The 25,270-nt window shown below is 41.9% G+C and overlaps 1 protein-coding gene across 3 annotated transcripts in view; it reads right to left on the bottom strand.

Annotated features, from left to right (window-relative positions):
- uvrag (UV radiation resistance associated gene) overlaps positions 1–25,270 on the bottom strand; it is a 368,181-nt gene that overhangs the window by 190,950 nt on the left and 151,961 nt on the right. For all 3 annotated transcript variants that reach the window (XM_038817639.1, XM_038817640.1, XM_038817641.1), the window contains exon 9: positions 5,177–5,261. In XM_038817639.1, coding sequence (XP_038673567.1) covers positions 5,177–5,261 — 85 coding nt within the window. The remainder of the gene's footprint in view (positions 1–5,176; positions 5,262–25,270) is intronic.

The following is a 25,270-nucleotide window of genomic DNA, read 5'->3' as shown; positions in this document are numbered from 1 at the left end:
GGGGTTTGATTGGCCCGTTAATGGGTCCTGTAAACAGTTAAAGCTACCCCCCGTTATGAGTTGGTGTGTAACTATGTCAGGGATTTCTGCCATGGTCTTCTTTATAAATTCAGAGTTGTCCCAGTTGGGCACATACACGTTTACTAGGACTACCGGTGCCCCGTCTAGGGCACCGCTGACCAAAGAACAAAGAACAATGCAGCACAGGAACAAAGCCTTTCAGCCCTCCAACCTGTACTGGTCATGATACCACCCTTGGCCAAAACCCTCAGCACTTCCTAGTGCCATATCCCTCTATACCCATCCTATCCATGCATTTGTCAAGATGCCTTTTGAACTCCATTAAAGTATCTGCTTCTACAACCTCCCCTGGCAACGTGTTCCAAGCACTCACCACCCTCTGTAAAAAAAAAAAAAAAAAACGTGCCTTGCACATCTCCTCTAAACTAGCCCCACGGACCTTAAACCTATGCCCACTGATGACTGACCCTTCCACCCTGGGAAAAAGTGCCTGTCATCCACTCTATCCATGCCCCCCATAATCTTGAAGACATTTATCAGATCGCCCCTCAACCTCCGTCACTGTAATGAAACTAGTCCGAGTCTATTCAGCCTCTCCGCATAGCTAACACCCTCCAGCCCAGGCAACATCCTGGTAAACCTCCTGTGAACCCTCTCCAAAGCCTCCACATCCTTCTGGAAGTGTGGCGACCAGAATTGTGTGCAATATTCCAAGTGCGGCCATACCAAGGTTCTATATAACAGTAGCATGACTTGCTAGTTTTTATACTCTATGCCCCGACCAACGAAGGCAAGCATTCCGTATGCTTTCTTGACGACCTTGTCCACTTGTGTTGCCACTTTCAAAGATCTGTGGACCTGCACGCCCAGATCTCTCTGACTTTCTATATTCCTAAGAGTTTTGCCATTTACGGTATTTTTCCCCTCTATGTTAGATATACCAAAATGCAATACCTCACGTTTGTCTGGATTAAACTCCATTTGCCATTTCTCTGCTCAAGTCTCCAACCTATCTATGTCCTGCTGTATCCTCTGACAATTCTCAACACTATCTGCAACTGCAATAACCTAGGTGTCATCCACAAATTTACTAATCAGATCAGCTACATTTTCCTCCAAATCGTTTATGTATACTACAAACAAGAGGCCCCAGCACACCACTAGTCACAACTTCAGAAAAATACCCTCCTACTGCTAACCCTTTGCCTTCTGTGACCGAACCAGTTCTGCATCCATCTTACCACCCCACCTCTGATCCCGTGAGACTTCACCTTTTGTACCAGTCTGCCATGAGACACCTTGTCAAAGACTTTACTGAAGTCCATGTTAACAACATCCGCCACCCTTCCCTCAATCACCTTTGCCACCTCTTCAAAAAACTCAATCAAGTTCGTGAGGCAGGACCTCCCCTTCACAAAACCATGCTGTCTATCGCTGATGAGTCCATTTGTTTCCAAATGGGTATAAATCCTGTCCCTAAGAATTCTCTCCACAAATTTACCTACTACTGACGTGAGGCTCACCGGCCTATAGTTTCCTGTATTATCCCTGCTACCTTTCTTAAACAGAGGTACTACATTAGCTATTCTCCACTCCTCTGGGATCTCATCTGTAGGCAATGAGGATACAAAAATGTCAGCTAATGCCCCAGCAATTTCCTCCCTTGCTTCCCTCAGTATTCTGGGGTAAATCCCATCTGGCCCAGGAGACTTATCTACCTTAAAGTCTTTTAAAACACCCAATACCTCCTCCTTTCCAATGTCAACATGACCCAGACTGTCCACACACCCAACCCAAGAATCATCTTCCACAAAGTCCTTTTCTTTGGTGAACACTGATGCAAAGTACTTATTTAGTACCTCACCCCATTTCCTCTGGCTCAACATATAGATTTTCCCCATAGTCCTCAAGTGGTCCAACCCTGGCCACCCTCTTGCTTTTTACATCTGCATAAAAAGCTTTGGGATTCACCTTAATCCTACTTTCCAAGGACTTTTCATGACTCCTCTTAATTTTCCGTTTCAGTACCTTTCTACTTTCTTTATACTCAAGGGTTTTTACTGTCCCCACCCTTCTAGACTGTACAAAAGCCTGATATTTTCTGACGAGGTTCACAATATCCCTCGTTATCCAAGGCTCCCTAAACGTCCCATACTTATCCTTCCTTATCTCAGGTACGTGTCTTTCCTGAATCCTAATCAACTGTCGCTTGAAAGACTCCCACATGTCCGATGTTAATTTATCCTCCAACAGCCGCACCGAATCCAAGTTCTTCAATTCCTGTCTAATGTTATCGTAATTTGCCTTTCCTCAGTTTAGCACCTTAACGCGAGGGTTACCCTCACCCCTTTTCAAACGTACCCTAAAACTACTCCCAAAATGTTCCCCTCCTGAAACCTCAACCACCTGTCCAGGCTCATTCCCTAATACCAAGGTCCAGTGCTTCCCAAGTTGGACTATCTACATATTGCATCAAGAAGCCTTCCTGGATATACCTTACAAACTCTGCCTCATCCAAGCCCCCAGCACTAAGTGAATTCCAGTCAATATTGGGGAAATTAAAATCCCTTACCACAACAATCCTGTTACTTTTGCACTTATCCAAAATCTCTTTACCTATCTGCTCCTCTATCTCTCGCTGGCAATTGGGGGACCTGTAATAAATGGCCAACATTGTGATTGCCCCCTTCCTGTTCCGGAGCTCAACCCAGATTGCCTCATTGTATGAGCCCTCCGAGGTGACCTCCCACAGTAAGGCTATAATATTCTCCTTAACCAGTAAATGGTACTCCCCCCACCTCTTTTACAACCCCCTCTATCTCTTCTGAAGCATCTATATCCTCCAACGTTCAGCATCAATCCTGCCCTTCCGTTAAACACGTTTCTGCGACAGCCACAACATCATAGCCCCCAAGTACTAATAAGTGCTCTAGGTTCATCTGCCTTACCCGCTATACTTCTGGCGTTGAAACAAATATACTTCAAACCACTGCGTTTGAGCAGACAGGGTGATGTTGTTCTCTTATTTTTGTTCTCTATTTCCCCTTCAGTTATTACACCTTCTAAGCAACGCTCTGGTTCTCACCCCCCTGCTGTACTAATTTAAACACTCCCGAGTGCCACTTGCAAACCTCCCAGGCAGGATATTGATGCCTCATCAGTTTAGATGCAACTAGTCCTTCTTGTACAGGTCACACCTGCCCCGGAAGAGATCCCAGTGGTCCAACAATCTGAAACCCTCCCTCCTACACACTAGTTTAGCCACGTATTTAGCTGCACTATCCTACTATTTCTAGCCTCACTGGCACAGGGGGTAACCCTGAAATTACAATCTTAGAGGTCCTGCTTTTTAGCTTACTGCCCAAATCCCTGGACTCCTTCCGCAAGACCTCATTGCTCTTCCTGCCGATGTCGTTAGTACCTATGTGTACTCTGTCTTCTGCCTTGACCCTGGCACCAGGGAGGCAACACACCACCCTGGAGTCTTTTTCACGTCCACAGAAGTGCCTATCTGTGCCCCATACTATAGAGTCCCTATAACTATCGCTCTTCTGCACTTTGCCCTCCACTATGCTTTCTAATACGGATTAGAAAATTAATCTCACTAATTTATATCAATTTACCTTTATCTGTAAATTTTTAATCAGCAGTTACAACTAAAATGCAACATAACGGAACTACCTTTAGAACTTATTTTGTTAATTAACCTTCTGGCTAAATACTTACTCGTTAGCAAGTTATCACCAAATAATTTATACTCAATATTCAAACTTAAATGATGCCAATTATGATGCATGACTATGCTTTCTAACTTCGATAACAGGCAATCAAAGCATGATTTCCTTCCCTCAGTAGTCTATACGGATCCGAGTGGGAGGTTAGGAGTGTAAACGCTAATGTAATGTGAACTGCTCGATATAAGACAGTTAAATGAGCCAAATTCATTCCTAGACATAGACTGGGTGGTGATTCCGAGTTAAGGTGAAGGGTTAAGGGTTTGTCTGATGCCATTGATAAACATTGTCAGTATATATCTATGGAATTGTTCATACAGATGTATAAGAAAAGGGAGCAAAGGAGGATGGTGTAATTAATTGGGGAACAAGAGCAAGAGGGGAGAGAACAAAGGAAGTCAATTGGAAAACAAGAGGTTGAGACGAGGGAGGTTTGAAGCACTTGACCTTTGCCTCAAAGGCCACACCTGTAGCTCTCAGAAGTTACGGAGAAACAGGAATGTGATAGGGAAAAAGGAGATGGAAATGTGGTCTGCTCCAGAGTAAAGGAATCTGGTAAATTCCCAACTTCAGCTCACATGGTTTCCATGGACAATCAAATGCTGAAAGAGGAATATTGGCACAAATATACAATTTTCACAGACAAAAACCAGCCTTGGGAACATTACAAACAGCTGATAGGAACAATGAGCCAAATGCTTCCTACCAACCAGATCACTGGAATTCGGCATAGTTTCATTGAAGTTCACAAAACAAACAACTGCTTTCACTTATTCAAGAATAAATCTTCAACACATTTTGTGAACAAATTAATCTAGAATAGCGTAGGGACAGGATTCCAAGGTAAAAGTCTAATTTGTGAAGGTTGCAAATTTACTATGTAACACATGTTTCATGAATATTGACATCAAAATGATCTGTTTGATCAGTTATCACAAATAATATGAAATATGATTTATGAAATTAAATTATGCAGAAATACAAAGACCAGCAATGGAGTCATGGTGAAAAGTTTCTCCTGCTCATCTAATTAATTTACTATTTCTAGTCCCCAGGAAAATTCTTCCATCACCCTCGCCCAACCCGAACCTTAGAAACCATTTTAATTTTCTTTCCACAAAGTTCATTGCGTTTCTTAACAAAGGCTATTTTCAAAGGTTTTGACCAACAAAAATTCATGCCAGCCTTGCTTTGTATTCTTAACATTATGCACAGCATTTAGATTGGATTAATTACAGCTTTAATTGCAGCAGAATTACGGCACAATCATTTAAAACCTTGCGACAGGTAGTATAACGAAAGATCAATCGTCTGGTTAGCGTTTCACTGTAACTTACCAATATAACATCCATCACGCACGGAAAATCAAAACATGCATGAAATGGCAATAAATCAGCTTGAACTTTTTAGGAAGTGTTTACCTTTTAGCTATGCACTCTTTCCTTTTTTCATCCAATGACGAGTCCTCCACTTGTAAGCAATGCCGTTTATCCGTGAATACTTTTTCTAGAGCCAGGGGGCAAAAAGAGAGTCAACTTTAGAGGTTTCATTTGTAATGAACACATAAGGAAACTAAAAAGAGTTAGCTTGTTTTTATATTGATTTATATTTAGTTATGATTATAAAATAATACAATTTGTATTTATTTGAGAAGTGCATACATCGGAAAATTAGTACAGGAATCACACTCAGTATTTTTCATCATATATTCCAGCTTCAGGTTAAATGCAGTCACACACTGTTTATGCACATGTAATTTCCTCAGTACTTCATGCATTGAATTGCAATTTGTCATTTGTGACAGGATGGAATTATTTTCCAAGTTAAAATTAAAAAAATTAAAGACAGTCACATAATTGGTTTCAAGTAATGGTGCGTCAACTGAACAAATTAAGGCAACCAATTACTATTGCTGATAAAACAAAAGGCTAACATGACATTTTTGTTGCGCAGGGTCAAACTTCTAATTAAAGTAACTCAATTCTCTATCCCAAAAAGAGCTTGGGGGATTAATTGGCTGCATGCAAATACTATGAGGGGCAAATGCTGATGGAGATGTTACCACAGGCAGATAACATTTCATATTAAAAGTTTTATGGAGGAAATTACTTTCGATTTACTTTCTAGATAAATTTCCCAGCAGAATATAATTACAGTGCCCACTTGATGTTATCACGATAAATAGCTCTCAAGGACTTTAGGATTGACAGGGGAATGTGTCCAAAGCCAAAAGTAGACTACGTTTACTGCTTGGGTTAAAAACAGGTCACATCAGGAAAAGGATCAAAGCAAATAAATTCAATTCATTATATTATTCATCTGAATCAGCCTAGGGGCAAAAGAAAAATCAACCAAGTTTCCTCCCCGATCATTATTTCCAGAAAAGGTGTGTAGGAGGCACATCAGGGAAGGGTAGGATCACACTCGGTTATGCTATCGCTCATTGTTAAAACGCCAGACAAAACTCTCAATCAAAGCCTCCTAGACCTGGACTACAGCAATAGACAATGCCTTCAAACAAAACTAGGCGACAGGAAAGAAGCAAACTACAGGTAATTTATTTCCTGCTCTTCAACCAAATGACACGGTCAATGACTCCTTATTTGTACTAGAATTGACGTAAACTGCCAGCACTTAAGAGTAGGTCCCAATACTTTATATATTTAGTTAAAAGGAACAAGCCAATGACATTGGCTAACCACAATCTCACTTGCACAATTCCCAATAAGTACTGAAAAAGCACCACTACCCTGCTACATCACAAACAATATGCTGTTTTGTCAGTTTCATTCATTGTTTCATTTCATTTCACAGTTTCATTTCATAACACTGCTAGCAACTGTCGAGTTGGCATATACGGACCAATTTGGCTTTGGGCCACTGAGATGCAAGTCAATCAAATGGTCTAAGAACATGGTGTAAAGAGGAAGATCCATGACGGAAAAGGGGGAAAGGGAACCTATGTCAATATAATTGCACTTCATGCCCTCAGGCCAGCTCAAAGCACTTCAGAATCGACAAATTACTTTTGTTAGCACATTATGTAAATTAACTCAGCAGCCAATTTTGCACATTCTCCCAATTACATAAATTAGAAGAGAGAGAGAGAGAGAGAGAGAGAGAGAGAGAGAGAGAGTCCCTCAACCTGCATCGCCATTTAATAAAAACTTGGCTAATTTTCGACATCAACTCCACTTTCTAATCCTAATCCAAGATATAACTAGATTCCCACGGTGTCCAAAAATTTCGAACATACTTACTGACTTTGCATCCGCAGCCTTTCAATAAACAGGATTCAACAACTTTCTGAATGAAGAAATGTCTATTTATCTCAGCTCTAAATAGCCGAAGTCTATCCTGAGACTGCAATCTTCAAGTTGTAGAATTTCAGCATCCACTCTGTCAAGTCCTTCTGAAATGTTTCATTGAGATCAGCTCAAAGCTAAAACTCTGGAGATTTTAGGTTCAATCCCCACTCTTGGAACAACCCTCCCTTTTCCCATCATCCCAAGAATCAATCTAGTGAACTTCTGTGTGTGCTCTAAGACAAGTATATCCTTGCATAGGTAAAGAGATCAAAACTTGACATTGTACTGAGATGCAGGTCTTACCAAAGCCTGGAATAATTATAACTACACATTCTCCAACCTCGGTACAAGCCAACATACTGCTTTCCTACTTATTTGAATACCTGCATGTTAACTTTGTGTCTTGTGCAAGGGCCCTCAAATTCTTCTCAATAGCAACATTTACTAGTCACTCAACTTTTGAAAAATATCCTGCTTTGCTATTTTTCCTACCAAAGTGAATTATTTCATTGCTTCCCACATCACGATGGTGGCTGATCATCCAATTCAATAGCCTAATTCTGCTTTCTCCCCATAGCTTTTGATCCCATTCTCCCCAATGCCTATATCTAGCCACCTCTTGAATATATTCAAAGTTTTAGCATCAACTACGTCCTGTGGTAAAGAATTCCACAGGCTCACCATTGTGTAAAGAATTGTCTCCTTATCTCGGTCCGAAATAGTTTACCCTGAATACTCAGGCTGTGACCCCTGGTTCTGGACACACTCATCATTGGTAACATCTTCCCTGCATCTACCCTGTCTAGTCGCGTTAAATTTTATTAGTTTCGATGAGATCCCTCCTCATTCTTCTGAACTCCAGGGAGAACAATCCCAACCTAGTCAATCTCTCCTCATATGACAGTCCCGCCATCCCTGGAATCAGTCTGGTAAACCTTCGCTGCACTCCCTCGAGAGCAAGAACATCCTTCCTCAGAGAAGGAGACCAAAACTGCACACAATGCACCAGGTGTGGCCTCAACAAGGCCCTGTATAATTACAGCAACACATCCCTGTTTCTATACTCGAAACCTCTCGCAATGAAGGCCAACATACCATTAGCCTTCTTTACCACCTGCTGCACCTGCATGCTTACCTTCAGCGACTGGTGCACAAGGACACCCAGGTCCCGCTGCACACTCCCCTCTCCCAATTTAAAACCATTGAGGTAGTAATCTGCCTTCCTGCTTTGCTTCCAAAGTGAATAGCCTCACACTTATCCAAATTATACTGCATCTGCCATTGATTTGCCCACTCGCCCAACCTGTCCAGATCATGCTGTAGGATCCCTGCATCCTTGTCACAATTCACCCTCCTACCTAACTTGGTATCTGCAAACTTTGAGATGTTACATTTTGTTCCCTTATTACATTAATCCAAATCATTAATATATATTGTGAATAGCTGGGGTCCCAGCACCGATCCCTGTGGTACCCTACTAGTTACTGACTGCCAATTTGAAAAGGACCCATTTATCCCAACTCTTTGTTTCCTCTCTGCCAACCAGTTTTCTATCCACCTCAATACATTTCCCACAATCCCATGCACCTTAATTTTGCATAATCATCTCTACTGCGGGACTTTGTCAAACGCCTTCTGAAAGTCTAAATATACCACATCGACTGGCTCCCCCTTGTCAACTTCAAGATGGTTACATCTTCAAACAATTCCAACAGATTTGTCAAGCATGATTTTCACTTCATCAATCCATGCTGACTCCGACTTATCCTGCCACTGCTTTCTAAATGTTCCGCTACAAACTCCTCGATAATAACAAAGAACAAAAGAACAGCATAGAACAGGCCCTTTGGCCCTCCAAGCCTGTGTCAACCATGCTGCCCGTCTAAACTAAAATCTTCTGCACTTCCGGGGTCCGTATCCATCTATTCCCATCCTATTCACGTATTTATCAAGATGCCCCTTAAACGTCACTATCGTCCCTGCTTCCACCACCTCAACCTCTTGGGTCACTATCTGTGCGGTTAGGTGGATTGGCCATGCTAAATTGCCCTTAGTGTTGGGTGGGGTTACTGGGTTATAGGGACAGGGTGGAGGTGTTGGTTTGGGTAGGGTGCTCTTTCAAAGAGCCAGTGCAGACTAGATGGCCTGAATGGCCTCCTTCCGCACTGTAAATTCTATGTTTCCTCCGGTAGCGAGTTCCAGGCACCCACTACCCTCTGTGTAAAAACACTTTCCAGGTATGCCTCCTCTTAACCTTGTCCCTCGCACCTTAAACCTCTGCCCCCTAGTAATTGACCCCTCTACCCTGGGAAAAAGCCTCTGACTATCCACTGTCTACGCCCCTCATAATTTTGTAGACCTCTATCAGGTCGTCCCTCAACCTCCTTTGTTCCAGTGAGAACAAACTGAGTTTATTCAACCTCTCCTCATAGCTAATGCCCTCCATACCAGGCACATCCTGGTAAATCTCTTCTGCACCCTCTCTAAAGCCTCCACATCCTTCTGGTACTGTGGCGACCAGAATTGAACACAATACTCCAAATGTGGCCAAACTAAGGTTCTATACAGCTGCAACATGACTTGCCAATTCTTATACTCAATGCCCCGGCCAATGAAGGCAAGCATGCCGTATGCCTTCTTGACTATCTTCTCCACCTGTCTTGCCCCTTTCAGTGACCTGTGGACCTGTACACCTAGATCTCTGACTGTCTACCATTCACTGTATATTCCCTACCTGCATTAGACCTTCCAAAATGCATCACCTCACATTTGTCCGGATTAAACTCCATCTGCCATCTCTCCGCCCAAGTCTCCAAATGATCTAAATCCTGCTGTATCCTCTGACAGTCCTCATCGCTATCTGCAATTCCACCAAACTTTGTGTCATCTGCAAACTTACTAATCAGACCAGTTATATTTTCCTCCAAATCATTTATATATACTACGAACAGTAAAGGTCCCAGCACTGATCCCTGCAGAACACCACTAGTCACAGCCTTCCAATCAGAAAAGTACCCTTCCATTGCTACTCTCTGCCTTCTATGACCTAGTCAGTTCTGTATCCATCTTGCCAGCTTACCCCTGATCCTGTGCAACTTCACCTTTTGTAATGGATTGAGGCATTTTTCCACTACCGTCGTTAGGCTTACTGGTCGATAATTCCCTGCTTTCTCTCTACCTCCCTTTTTGAATATCAGTGACGTGAGCTATCCTCCAATCTGCAGGGGCAGTTCCAGAGTCTATAGAATCCCGGAAGCTGACCACCAACACATCCACTATTTCCAGAGCCACCTCCTTAAGCATTCTGGAATGCAGATTCTCAGGCCCTGGGGATTTATCTGCCTTCAATCCCGTTAATTTCCCAGCACCATTTCTCTACTGTTAATCTCCCTCAGTTCTTCCCTCACTAAAACTTTCAGTCTCCAACATTTCTGGGATCTGATTTGTGTCCTCTTTTGTGAAGACAGAACCAAATTATGTATTCAATTGCTCAGCCATTTCTTTGTCCCTTATTATGCATTCCCCTGTTTCGATCTGTGTGGGGGCCTACAATTCTCTTCACCATTCTCTTTCCCTTCACATATCTATGGAAACTCTTAAATGTCAGTCTTTATGTTCCCTGCAAGCTTCCTTTCGTACTGTACTTTCAAACCCTTTACCCTTTGTTGCTGAATTCTAAACTGCTCCCAATCTTCAGACCTATTATTTTTCTTGGTTCCTTGGATTGGATACTATTTCTAATTTCCTTTGCTTTTGTGCCAGACAGGAATGAACAGTTGCTGTAGTTCCCCCATGCGTTCCTTGAATGTTTGCCATTGTCTATCCACTGTCATCCCTTTAAGTAACTCTCCCCAATCTATCAAGGCCAACTCACGCCTCATATCTTCATAGTTCCCTTGATTAAGATTCAGCACCCTAGCCTCCGAATCAACTACTTCATTCTCCACCTTGATCAAAAATTCTATCATGTTATAGTCACTCATCCCCAAGGGGTCTCATACAGCCAGATTGGCAATGATTTCCTTCTCATTACACAGTATCCAGTCTAAGATGGCCTGCTCTCTAGTTGGTTCCTCCACTTGTTGGTCAAGAAAACCATCCCGTATGCACTCCAGGAATTCCTCCTCTACGGCATTGTGGCTAATTTGATTTGCCCAATCTATGTGAAGATTAAAATCACCCATGATCACCGATATTCACTTATTATGCATCTCCAATTTCGTGTTTAATGCCATTCCCAACCTCACCACTGTAGTTTGGGTGTCTATATATGACACCCACTAATGTTTTTTGCCCCTTGGTATTTCTCAACTCTACCCATACAGATACCACATTGTCAGAGCTTTCTCACTACCGCGTTAATTTCCTCTTTAACCAGCAATGCCACGCCTGTCCTTCCTAAATACTGAAAACCCTGGGACATTCAGTTCCCATCCCTGGTCACCCTGCAGCCATGTCTCCGTAATCCCAATTATATCATACCCATTTATATCTATCTGCGCAATTAGTTCATCCACTATAGCTCCAAAAGTAGTAGAAAAGTGCAGCAAATTTCAACAAACCTTCATTGGAAGGCCTCAATCTAGAATGTCAGAAATGAGAAATAGAGGAGAAAAAGTCAAGACAAGGCCTCCCTCTGTCAAGAACATTTGAGCCTGTCACACCACGAAGTACTATGGCAGGCTCGATCTAGATGTTCAGGGAGTTGGGAAAAGGGGTACCACTTCCATTAGCACATGTTAAGTTAGAAAGAGGGTGTGGCAGCCATAGCAAGAGTAGACAAAGGGAAATTGAAGGGCAGAGAGACATTAGGCCCCACCAAAAATTGAGCACTATTTCTCAAAATTTGGGATAGCACAGCATAGCTGTAATTTTAGCCTCTGACTGTGATGGACAGTAAAGATAACTTCATGAAATATGGATATTAGTCCCTGATGCCAACACAAGTAATGCAGAAGTCAAAGTAATAAATTTTTCTACAGGGCTCACTGTATAATAATCAGAAGTGGGTCCTGACTATTTACCCACCCCTTGCCCAGGAGCACTGAGGTCAACTATACTACCACATCAGCTGAAATGAACAAGCTCACAAGAGGTGTGAATTGCACTTGGGACCATCTGGCCTTGATGGCTTTGTGCCGCATCTTAATAAAGATTTTCCAGCACATCATTAGCAACAAGACTATCAAGTACTCACTTGTATTATAGACAAACTAAGCAACTGGCATCTTGTCAAATAGAAATCCATTTCCTCTTATTTCTTTTAGAAAAACACATCAGATACGTCCCTGAAGAATTTTTTCTTGCACAGGACTGGCAAATTTATGAGCCAACACTGTTAAAATAGAATTTCTTATCCCCTGTGCAGTGATAGAACAAAATCATCCAAGGCAAAGTACATTGCAGTCATTGGCAACTTCAGGCAACATCTGGGGACTACATGAACCTCACAGTCCAACACTCAAGCATTCTTCACTTCACTCAGGATTCCTCATTCCACCGTCCATTTAAGACAACATTGATTTTTATGGAATTGGCAAAGTAGTTGTCTTCAGACCTCTGCAGCTTTCTTCAATGCAACTATCACGGGCAAATTTCACAGCAACGCATTCCATTTAAGATTTAGATGAAATTTATTAACCTTGCTATGGCCAGAGTGCCATTGAAACGTCATTTTGGAAAGATTGTTATTCTGGTTGTGGCTGCATACTTATTGAATACTTGTGTTGCACTTGACTTGTAAAGAAGAGAGTTATAAATAGTTACTTTTTTTTGAGTACCATCTTTCTTCATTCCAATTTCTTTTAGCTAATCTGCTGGAGCTTTTGAGGTGGGAACAGAAAGTGTCGATAAGTATAATGTTTCACGGACTTTCAAAAGGCATTCAATACAATGCCACACAACAGACTAGTGTGAAACATTATAGCTCGTGGAATAGAAGAGACAGTAGTAATGTGGATGCAAAATTGCTGAATAATAGGATGCAGAGACTAACAGTCATTGGATACTTTTCAGGCTGGAGGAAGGTTTGTAGTGGTGTTACCTGACTGGGACCCTTGCTTTTCCTGATATACAGAACTTGGTGTACGGGGCACAATTTCAAAGTCTGCGGATGGTACAAAACTTGGAAGTATTGTAAACTGTGAAGAAGACAGTGTAGAACTTCAAAAGGACATAGGCAAGCTGGTAGAGTGAGCAGATGAAGTTCAATATGGAGAAGTGTGAGGTGATGCATTTCAGGAAACATAGGAATTAGGAGCAGAAGTCAGCAATTCAGCCTTTCGAGCCTGCGCCATCATACAATCAGATCATGGCTGATTTCTTCAAATCCACCTCCCCAACTTTTGCCCATATCCTTTTTAACCCATTTTTTTAAAATCAGACATATATTTATTTCCTTCTTGAAACCATTTAATGACTCAGAATCCACCACACTAAGGGGCAGGGGTTCCACAAATTCACCAGCCTCTGTGAGAAGTAATTCCTCCTCATCTCAGGTTTAAACTTACCGCCTCTCAACCTATATCCTTGACCTCTCATTCTAGATTGTACCACAAGGGAGACATTTGGTCTATGTTTACTTTCTCAATCCCATGTAGTAGGTTATAAACCTCGATTAGATTCCCTCTCAACCTTATAAACTCCAGGGAGCATACGCCCAAACTGTTTAATTTCTCCTCATATGTCAACCTTTCATTCCCAGAATCAATCTGGTGAACCTCTTCTGCATTGCCTCCAACGCCACCACATCCTTCCTCAAATAAGGAGACCAAAACTGGACAATTCTTCAGACATTGCAGTGTTAATGTAAGACTACTTGTGACAATAAAGATTATTATTATTATGTGGTCTCACCCTATACAATGGCAACAACATTTCTCTACTTTTATACTCTTTTATATTTCGGCAGGAAAAAAATTGAGGCAATATAAAGTAAGGGATAAAATTATTTTGGGGAATGCAGGAGCAGGAGGACCCGAGGTTACACATGTAAGGTGGCAGGGCAGATGGAGAAAACTGTTCATATAGCATCTAGTATTGTGGGCTATATAAATAGGGGTATAGAGTATAAGAGCAAGGAGATTTTGCTGAACATAGTTAGGTTAGTCAGACCTCAGCTGGAATATGGTGTACAGTTCACGATGGGAAAGTGTGCCTCATGGCGCAGTGGTTAGCACTGCAGCTTCATGGCACTGAGGACCCGGGTTCGATCCTGGCCCCGGATCACTCTCCATGTGGAGTTTGGACATACTCCCAGTGTCTGCGTGGGTCGCATCCCACAACCCAAAGATGTGCAGGGTAGATGGATTGGCCACGCTAAATTGCCCCTTAATTGAAAGAGAGAGAATTGGGCATTTTTACATGTTTTTTAAAAAGCAAGCCTCGTTACAGAGAAGGCTTTTGCAAAATTTCTCAAGGGTTGAGATTAAGCATATGATGAGTAAGCATGATACACAGCAATGGATATCAACAATTGGAACATCAAGCTAGCTATGTTACAAACCATCCTGCGTACATCTTTTGAGCACAATTAAGGCAGTTAAGTTGCGCAAAGTTGATGAGGAAATTCAGACTTTGGGCAGAATTTTCCAATTTGGAGACTAAGTACACAAATGGTGGGTGGGAATGGCTGATCCCTGCTGGGCGGTGGGTCGGATGAACCTGTGCGATCTTCTATTTTTTACCTTGTTAATTTTGCATCGAGGAGCTTGTCAATTCTCGTGGTGAGAGATTCTTCTGCCCTGTCATTCCAATATGGGATCGAAGGTCCTGACAACATATTTAATTAACCGGACAGACATGCATTCACAGCCCAGGTGGGTTGTATTATCTAGGCGCCCCATGGCACCTAAAAGTACCAAACATTCCGTTCCACAGTTCAAAGAGGCCTCCCTGGAGATTAGAGTCTCTCAGGTTTTACAGCAAAGCCGGCCATCAAGCATTTATCTATTCTAATCCCATTTTGAAGCACTTGGTCCATAGCCTTTTCTTCTCCAGTCTGTCCAGGAAAGGTCCTCTTTGTTTGGGATGGGAGTCAGAGGTCCTCCCACCTGACTGGGAAGTGGTCACCAGGGAGGCCAGTGTCCGTGACTAACAGAAAAGAACCACGCTGTAGTGCAGGAAAAGGATGAAAAGAACACATCATGACCTGATGTGCTCTTCCAGGGTTAAGTGAAACTTATACTCAATCCAAACTCTTCTCTCATAAGGCATCGGGCAGTCTAAGGTTAAAGTCCACAGGGATGTCACATATTACCAGCAGATGGGATATCATTACTGAATGTCTGCCAACCACGTTAAATGCAACATCTCAATTAAGTTCTTTTTTAATAAACTTAAAGTGCCCAATTATTTTTTTTCCCAATTAAAGGGTAATTTAACGTGGCCAATCTACCTACCTACGTACACATCTTCAGGCTGTGGGGGTGAAACCCACGCAGACACAGGAACAATGTGCAAACACCACATAGACAGTGACTCAGAGCTGGGATCGAACCCAGGTCCTACGCGCCGTGATGCAGGAGTGCTAACCACTGTGCTGCCCTTCATTTAAGTTCATGCACAAACTGCATCTTATTCCCTACACTGGGAGGGGTTAGTGCATACAACACACATGCACACTTCTGCACTGCTCCTTAATCTCGAATGCCAACAGTCAATACATCTGTCTTTATGCAGGACAAGATAACGCACAAAAAAGGGAACGGGGGGGGGGGGGGGGGGGGGGTTAGGGTTAGGGTTAGAATAAGAACACACTCATTCTCGCCCAAGTCATATGCACCCTGTGCAACATCTAAACTGTACCAGGCCCATCCTTGCACATGTGGAGGTCCCATTTATCCCACGCAGTGCCTCACTCCATACTCCCCAATTGATCTCCCCTCCCAACTCCGCTTCCCATTTCTCCTTGATCTTAACCACCCGCTCGACGTCCTGCTCCCCCAGCCACTTGTGTCTATATCTATATCTACATGCATGTCCGAAGGCATATTGAGGCGCAGTCGCAATTGTGGGCCTCTATTATTCATCCATGACAGCCGGCATTTGGAGAGATGGCACCGTCCAGATTTTCCCCCGAAGATGGAGACAATTGCTTCACTGCTGTCATACTGGCATCAGCACATCCATGTATACAAAGGAGCAACCTCTTACTCCATACCTCCAAAAGAAAATTAATGAAAGAATTAAAAAAGTAGGCCAGTTCAGCTTGATTTGAAGGCTCCAATGTATGACAAAGAAATCAAGAATTGAGTCAAAGGGGTATTTGGTGCAGAAATGTAACTGCTGTGGTACATGCACTGGGCTGAATGCAGACTGTGACCCCTTCATGGAATGTTCGGTGGAAAAGGAGTAAATAGCAAAGAAGAAACTACAAGAAGGGAAGTTAGATTTTTAAATAAAAATCCCGATCATGTGAACAATGGGGAGTGAAAGTAGCAGAAAAGGCATTTGACCAGCATATTCTCCCCGTGATGTTGTTCAGTAAGGCAGCCAGACTGTAGACTGACCACTCCCCAAACGTTTGCCCACTTATATGAAAAATCCTGAAATCAACATCAATCGGAAGAAGAAAATATTCAGTGTTCAAGTGCCAAAAATGTAGCCAATAAAATGCTTCAATCAAATCCTTGCTTATCCAGAACCCACACACCGTCTTCCGATAAGAATCTTATGGCCCATCAACATACAGTAGATTTACGGCAAAAAGAACGATAGGAATATGTCTCTAGTGTGAAGATGCATTTTTATCTGACAAGCTGCATCCTGCGTTAGCCTGATCATCTTTTGTTCATTATCGGCTCACCATCTGTCCCTGATATAACAAGAACGCTATAAACAAGGGAAAACTATACTTGCAGATTTTTTTCAGACAGGAAACTGTGAAGGAGGTGCAGAACACTCAATTATATCACAGTATTTAAGATTTTCGGATTAATTAAAACACAAAATATTTAACTTTAGATCACATTTTCATGCTGCAGTGACTTGTACAACATGGATCATATTAGATCAACAACAGTTTCAGGTCCACAAACTACCTGCCATAAGAAAACGTAACAACTTTATCTTGCGCTCTTCCCCCACCCCAGAAAACTTTCTCCTCGCCTTTCAAGATTAACTCCTTGCTGGGGTACAACTCCAGGTTAAGATACCCTACTTTATTTCATCCACAAATTTTCAATCTCAACTGCTATGCTGTGAGAAGCACAAAGTTGCTTCCAGACAATTCAAACATCTAGTAAAAAAATGTACTTCTCCAATTCCATTTCTAGGATTTGGAATTTGGTCATTCTGCCTTTGAAGAGGAATTTGCCAATGCAAAAAGAGTGAAGAAAGACAAGAAAAGTTACGAAACATGAATTGCATCATTGAATTAATTTTCAGTGGAAGAAATATAGTAAAGTCGCCATAGTCTCAGATGACCATAGGCTGCTTTCTCCTTTGAGGGGGAGAACTGACTGGTGGTGATTTAACCTGAGGGTCACCACACCTCAGGTGAGGGGCAAGGTTGCGATGGTGGGCCTTCATGAGTAACCTCAGCTGATATGGGGATTGAGCACATGCCTTGCTCTGCATCCCAAACCAGCCCCCAGTGGAACTAATGAGGGAGATTTAAATCAGTTTTTTAAAATGAGCTGCACAACTGTTTAATTCAACTAGAAGACAGGCAGGCAAAATTAACTAGCCTTGGGTAAAGAATGCACTGTACAAAAACCTTTCCTCTTCTGTGGTGACCTACATCAAAACAGAGTCTGTAATTATGATTTCAGGAAAGTGGTGCTGTAACAACTTCTCAGAAGCAGTCCCCTACCCTCCCAGATTTTATTTCTATCCAAAACTGGAAACATTTCAGGAAACACCACTTAAAAAGAAAGGTCCAGTTGTCTAGCGGGAAAGCTGATATTTTGTTTTAAATGTACTTTCTCGGGGATAGGTCTTTTCTGTTCTTCAGGAAAAGATGGGGAAGCAGTCTTACCAGAGTCAACTAGTGGTCAGATATAGGAATTGCTAGAATTCTGGATTGTAAGGACTGCTGTGACCGGAGGGTAAATGGTATCCTTCGATGAATGCCTTGCTGGTGATAATTGCATAGAGGAAACCTCAGGCAGACTGGAGCAATTGTTTAAGGACATGGGAAGTTTCAACCTGTTGTTGCAGGGAGTGGTGAACCTCTGCTGGAGAGCTAGGATTACTTTGTGACTTTATTGAATACTACATATCTGCCAAAGTGTGGTGTAAACGGAAGGAACGTTTCCTTACTTTTTAAATTGATACACCATTTGCTTGTTAGTTAATATTTGAATTCGGCTGATTTTAGTTTGTGTGTAATATCATTCTTTTGGTTATTTCCATTCAGTTGTCTGGGAAATTTATCCGTGTTACAAAGTTCATGGTTCATGTTATCATTGGAGCCAATTTTCAGTTCTGGGAAGGTCGAAATTGTAAAGATAAAGTAATTAAAATGCTGGGTTTTCAAGACTGCCGGAATACTTAAAGCATGACAGATCCAAAAGTGGCCCGTGTTTGTTTAATAAAGACATAATAGATGAGACAGAGCTATAAAATTGCAGATGGGTCTAGAGTCATAGAGTCAGAGGATTACAGCATGAAAACAGGCCCGTCGGCCCAACCTGTCTATGCCATTCAGTTTTTAACCACTAAGCTAGTCCCAATTGCCCGCATTTGGCCCATAACCCTCTATACCCAGCATTCCCATATAACTGTTTAAATGCTTTTTACATGTCAAAATCGTACCCTGCCTCTGGCAGCTCATTCCACACACTCACCACCCTCTGTGCAAGAATTGCCTCCCGGAGTGTCTCTCCCCTCTCACCTTAAACTTATGCCCTCTAGTTTTAGACTCCCCTACCTTTGGGAAAGGATGTTGACTATCTACTGTAGTGATCTGTATATCTGATGGTACATGAAGGGTTAACTGCATCATAGTGTTTAACAACCAGTAGATGGCAGCACTAGATTCAGGTATATAAACTGAACCTGGAAGATCATCTCTCTCTTCTAACCAGGAGTGACTAGAAAGCAGAGTGTTAGAGAGATATAGCTTAGTTGGCACGTGTAGTTAAACATAGTTAATACTTCTTCTGATTTACTTTATCAGTTATAGTTCTGTGGAGTGAACAAACCCATTAGTATTTATATTCATTATTCGTTAAATGTAATTTACTTTAAATTGAAGATTGATAGTTTCATTGAAATCTAACCATCAGACCATTCTGGGAGTAAAGCAAAGTGTAACAATCACATAATATAACATATACCTTATCTATGCCCCTCATTATTTTATAGACCTCTAAAAGACCACTCCTAAGCCTTCTAGGCTCCAGGGAAAAAAAAGAGTCCCACTCTATCCAACCTCACCTTATAACTCAAACTATCAAGTCCCGGGATAGAACCATAAAATGTACAGTGCAGGAGGCCATTCGGTCCATCGAGTCTGCACCAGCCCTTGTAAAGAGTACCCTACTTAAGCCCACACCGCCACCATGACCCTGTAACCCAGTAATCCCACCTAACATTTTGGGCATGAAGGGCAAATTAGCACGGCCAATCCACCTAACCTGCACATCTTTCGGCTGTGGGAGGAAACCGGAGCACCCGGAGGAGACTCATGCAGACACGGGGAGAACGTGAAAACTCCGCACAGTGACCCAAGCCGGGAATCGAACCTGGGACTCTGGAGCTGTGAAGAAACAGTGCTAACCACTGTGCCAGCGAGCCACCCTCAGCTGAAGAACTGGAGGTGTGATGTCTGCAATCCTTGAAAGAACAATGGCAGTCCTGAGAGATATTTTCGGAGTTGGAACTCGATTATAATTTCAAAGCATTCAGTAAACCCTCAAAGGAGCGGTCTTATAGAGGTCTATAAAATAATGAGGGGCAAAAACTCCCACTTCTGCAGATCAAAGAAGAAATTGTAAGTGAGGGATAATTGACCTCAAGATCGGTTCGAGGACATCCCAGGTCAGCTTATACCAAGGTGAGTGGAGCACAGGGAGGTTCTCTGGTTTCAATTTACCCGTGTGATTGCTGGGAGAGTTAGTTGCAACTTGGAACTGGTATTGTTTGCAGCTCACAGAAGATAACCAAACGAAGTGACAGTTAAAATAGCCGTGCATCATTAACAGTATCATTCATAATGTAGGAGATGGGCGAGGTTTAATTTCAGTGTGAACTTTGTGAGGGAACAGAAGCTGGAACTATTGTCTTGTTTGAAGCTAGAGGGAGTATCTACAGTGGTCCTCACGGTCTTGAAGCAAAAAAGCAACCAGCAGAATTAGCTTGGAAGTATTAAAAGTAACCAAAAAGTCACAGTTAAGAGATGGTAAATTAAACTTTTGCCTCTGAGAATATATAAAACTGAGGAGCGTTAAAACTAGTTTCCAGAGAATTGTTGCATACTGATGGGCAGCCTCGACAGAGGTATATACTTGGTGTGATAAGACTCGTGCATTTTAAGAGAATGTGGCAAGTAGTAATTTATTTCCTGTACATACAATAAAGTTTGTCTTGTTAAAAGTCAAATCTTGTGGCATAGTTCTATTGGTTGAAATTAGGTGTTTGGATTTCTCTTTAAATATTAACTGCCCCAAACTTTATCTGTAGATTGATATGTCTCTATGGGACCATAACACACCTTCAAACGGTTTCTGTACATTTACTCAGGTTCCTTTTCTATTGCACTCACTAAAACTACTTCCATTAAGATTATGCTGCCTCTCCATGTTGTTTCCCACAAATTGCATTACAAGACACTGAAGAAGATGTGGATGAGAAATCAGGGGAAGAGTCAAAACATATGGTGGAAGGTGGACATTTTTTATCAAGTTCTTCAATTTCGAGTTGCAGGGGGAATGGTGGTTGAGATCTGCCATTTGTGAATTAACAGAGGCGATGGGAAATTTATAAAATTGGAATATAAGGACCACAAATTTGGAGAGTTCAAGATGATCGTACTGCAAGGGGGGAAAAAAAGCTTGCTGATTTTAAAGAAAAAAAAGTGGATTTGGAAGTCAATGTGCAGGGAGACTATTTCTAACCATGTTATAAGTTGCAATTCTAAATTTAAAATTAAAAAGTGAAACATCAGTTGCATGCTGTACACAAATGTCATACACAGATGTAATTTACATGATTTGCAATTGCAGAATCAACAATGTGAGGAAAACTCGGTCAAACAATGTCTCAAGTCAAATACATCAGATCATGGCCATTCTTGCAATTTATTAACTAATTTTCTGGAATTCCATTACATCTTTATTCTTAATTCAGTTGATTCTGCACCGGTCCTGATCAGCCACAGCAAGATCAACTTAATGGATGAGTAACAGACTCTAACTACATATGGTGAAACGTCTAACAAATTTATATTCACAATGCTGGTTGATCATTTTTTCATGTCAACAGTTGCAATATTATTAGTTCTTAGTACAGAACTTGAGCACTGCTGAAAAACAGACATGCTATCAAAGCTTTTTGTCTTGCACTCAATAGGAAAGCTCATAAGAAATTACTATGGGTAACAGGGAAACAACAATTTATACTGCATGAGAAGAGAGTGCTGATTGGTTGGAAAAGCGGACTATGCTTGGCAGAGGCATTATTATAGAGAATGCAGTATGGAACAGTACGACTCAAATTGATCAAGGCATTGCCATGGGGAATGAACCAGGGGATGGCTATTCCCCAAGCTTTTTAGTTGAAAAAGGTCCAAAATGTGGACATGCTCCTTCTGCCTGCAAAGGACAGGGCCCTGTATGTGAAGGGGCTGGTTTAACACAGTGGGCTAAACAGCTGGCCTGTAATGCAGAACAAGGTCAGCAGCGCAGGTTCAATTCCCACACCAGCCTCCCCGAACAGGCACCGGAATGTGGCGACTAGGGCTTTTCACAGTAACTTCATTGAAGCCTACTTGTGACAATAAGTGATTATTATTATATAGGTGGTTTCTAGCACAAGTAGGTGAGCACTGCAAACCTGACTGATAATCTTGAATTGATTTTCAGTATAATTCATATCACAATCAGGACTGTTTAAGTGTTGTCCCATAGTGGAATCACATGTAATATTGGACACTATGTTTCGAGTTTTACAAGCACAGCTGGCTGGATATAAAGAGTGCTTTGCCTATTAGAAACAACCGAAGCAACATGCTATTTGATATGATCCGCCAATCATTGGTACAAACGGCCTACATACCTGACATCACACCAGCACTGAAATTCATATGCCACGTTGCTCATTTGTATGATAGGCAGAACACCATTTTGGCTTGAAGGCAACATCCTCTTATTGGAGAATACCACCCATGTTGCTACTGCATAGTAGCACCATGCAAGGGTAAGCTTCATCTGTTGCTCAATTCTTTGAGATACCTTACCCTTCCGGTATATTCGGAGCTAGACTGGGCACTTTGCAGGACCAAAATGGCAGCCTTAAGACCCATTCATGAGTTTGCATGGCATACAGCTCGATATAATGGTAGCCATTATCTTGCAGAATGGCTTTAATGCATCCTACTGCAGCACAAGCTTGCACAGTGACAAATAGCTCATGCCCCAGGAGGTTGCCAATAAGACCAATCTAATAGTGTGTGAACTGTAGGAACACATGTACTGACCATTCACGCTTGGCTTGTGGTTGATAGTAGTAGAGAACCCATTGGCAGACTTCTGAACTAGTACATAGAGGAAAGGGAACTCATTTGACTGCTCGATTTAAAATGTGTATGCGAGCGCAAGATGGAGTCCATTAAAGGTGTGCAGCGAAGCTCTTGCATGCAGCTGCAAATTCAAATATAGCAAACATGTCATCTAAGTATCAGAAATATGAAGGGACAGGTGGTTAGGTGCCTTTTAATTGAAGATGCTTTTCTCATGGAAATCGACAAAGTAGTTTGCAAGAACTTGGCCTAATGAGGATCACATGGCAACACCATCTATTTAGGCACACATGGTGTCATTAAAACAGCGCTCAATTGCACAAGCTACTAAGTTCATAGGATCAATGAATACAGATTCAGATATTGGTGATACATCTCGATCGCTATATAGTGATGTCGTGCAAATGGCTATGACATCCTTGAGCAGTACATTGGCGAACAGGCTAGCAAAGTCAAACGAGCACATGGGCATGGCATTGTTATTGGTATTCAATTCATGAATGGTCTTCGCAAAGGTGAAGGGGTCACACACTGCATAAAGTGGTTGCAACAACTGACCTAACCATTTGGCCAATTCATGTTGTGCAAAACCAGTCATAGATAATATAGGGCTTAAAGGGACATGACTTTTGTCTTGAACAGCCCATACATACCCGGATACAGTGAGCTATGTGGCCGAATCCAATCATATACACCACCCACCAACCCGATCTTCTTATGCAAGTCCGACATGTTTTAATTTTATATTTGTTTTCAAGTCATACACAGCGGCAGGTCCAAACAATATGAATTTGGATCAGTCATTAAAAACGGAGTATATTTTTAAAAAAATGACTATTCCAGTCCCTTTGTCAGGTTTACAGATAAACATAATAAACAAAATACTGCCAATGCCTGCGTTGGCCTCAAACCTTACAACGCTAACTAGACATTCGCCTTGCATGTGAAAATAGACCGAGTTTGGAATCAGGCAATGTGTGTGTTTAGATCAGTTACATGCTTGCAAGAATTCAGAACTTCAGTGGACACTGGTTTGTGGTGGAATAGCCGTGAGTAAAGGATTTTGAACTCAGAAATACCCATCTGATATGGTGCAAAGGTACACCAAAATGGAAGCCATCCACAAGAACAAACTCTGCGCTTCCAGAAAGTTCATGGCCAGCGAGATTTACTACATTTAATAGCGTCATTAATTGAACTGCCAAACCATTTCTGTTTCCAGCGGGTATTGTTTATGATGTGGTCATCTATTATCATAGAATTTAAAGTGCAGAAGGAGGCCATACGGCCCATCAAGTCTGCACCGGCTCTTGGAAAGAGCACCCTACCCAAGGTCAACACCTCCGCCCTATCCCCATAACCCAGTAACCCCACCCAACACCAAGGGCAATTTTGGACACTAAGGGCAATTTATCATGGCCAATCGACCTAACCTGCACATCTTTGGACTGCGGGTGGAAACCGGAGCACCCGGAGGAAACCCACGCACACACGAGGAGGATGGACAGACTCCGCACAGACAGTGACCCAAGCCGGAATCGAACCTGGGACCCTGGAGCTGTGAAGCAATTGTGCTATCCACAATGCTACCGTGCTGCCCCACAACCGTGCAGCACAAGCAGATGGAATGGAAAATGAAGGGAATTTTCGAACCTCACCAATATTTTTTGGCCAATACGAATATTCTATTGCATGGTTTCTTTAGATTGGCTAACAAGTTTAAAACGGAATTACGTGACTTCCAAAACACGTGCTTGAATAAAAAGCAAATTTGAACTTTCATATGGACCTATCATTTTATCTCACCATAATGAGTAGGAGTGGTCCACAAGTGAAATGGGCTGAAATTCCAACATTTCCTTTAACATAGGATTAAGACAGCTGCATTTTATGCTAATCAAACTGAAATTTTATGGAATTTCAAGGAGCTGATGAAACATATGTACCCAACAGAATACTAAATTTTTAGCACCCAGGATCGCCAGGTCAGGTCCACTCTAAGTTAATAATGTACAATGGTCAATGCTCAGACTAGCACAGTATTTCCACTTCCTAATCACCAATAAGCCAATTTTATTTTGTGGATTCACGGTTACTCAGAATTAGATTGCAGGTTTTGTATTGGGATGGTCGCAATTCCCTTACAACTAACAAAGATGAGAAATTATTTTTGCATTAGTCTGACCTGCATTCAAGCTCAGATCACCCAGGTGAAAAATCCGCCTTCAAATAAACTTTGTCACTGAATCTGACTAATTCATTTTTCATTATGTTGTGACATTACCTCCTGTAGAAAGATTTTGGGGCATGTCCTGGCAAATACTACTGCCCACATTTTGTCAATGGGAAGAAATCAATATTGTGGCACACCTGCAGAGGATTGAAGTATATACCCACAAAGGCTCCAGTGGTTAAATGCAAATTACTGTGGATGCTGAAATCTGAAACAAAAGAAAAAAATGCTGGAAAATCTCAGCAGGTCTGGCAGCATCTGTAGGGAAAGAGAAGAGCTAACGTTTCAAGTC

Source organism: Scyliorhinus canicula, chromosome 14, assembly GCF_902713615.1.
Source record: "Scyliorhinus canicula chromosome 14, sScyCan1.1, whole genome shotgun sequence".
Taxonomy (NCBI): Eukaryota; Metazoa; Chordata; class Chondrichthyes; order Carcharhiniformes; family Scyliorhinidae; genus Scyliorhinus; species Scyliorhinus canicula.
The sequence above is the reverse complement of the archived record's forward strand: the minus strand, read 5'-3'. Positions and strand labels throughout refer to the sequence as shown.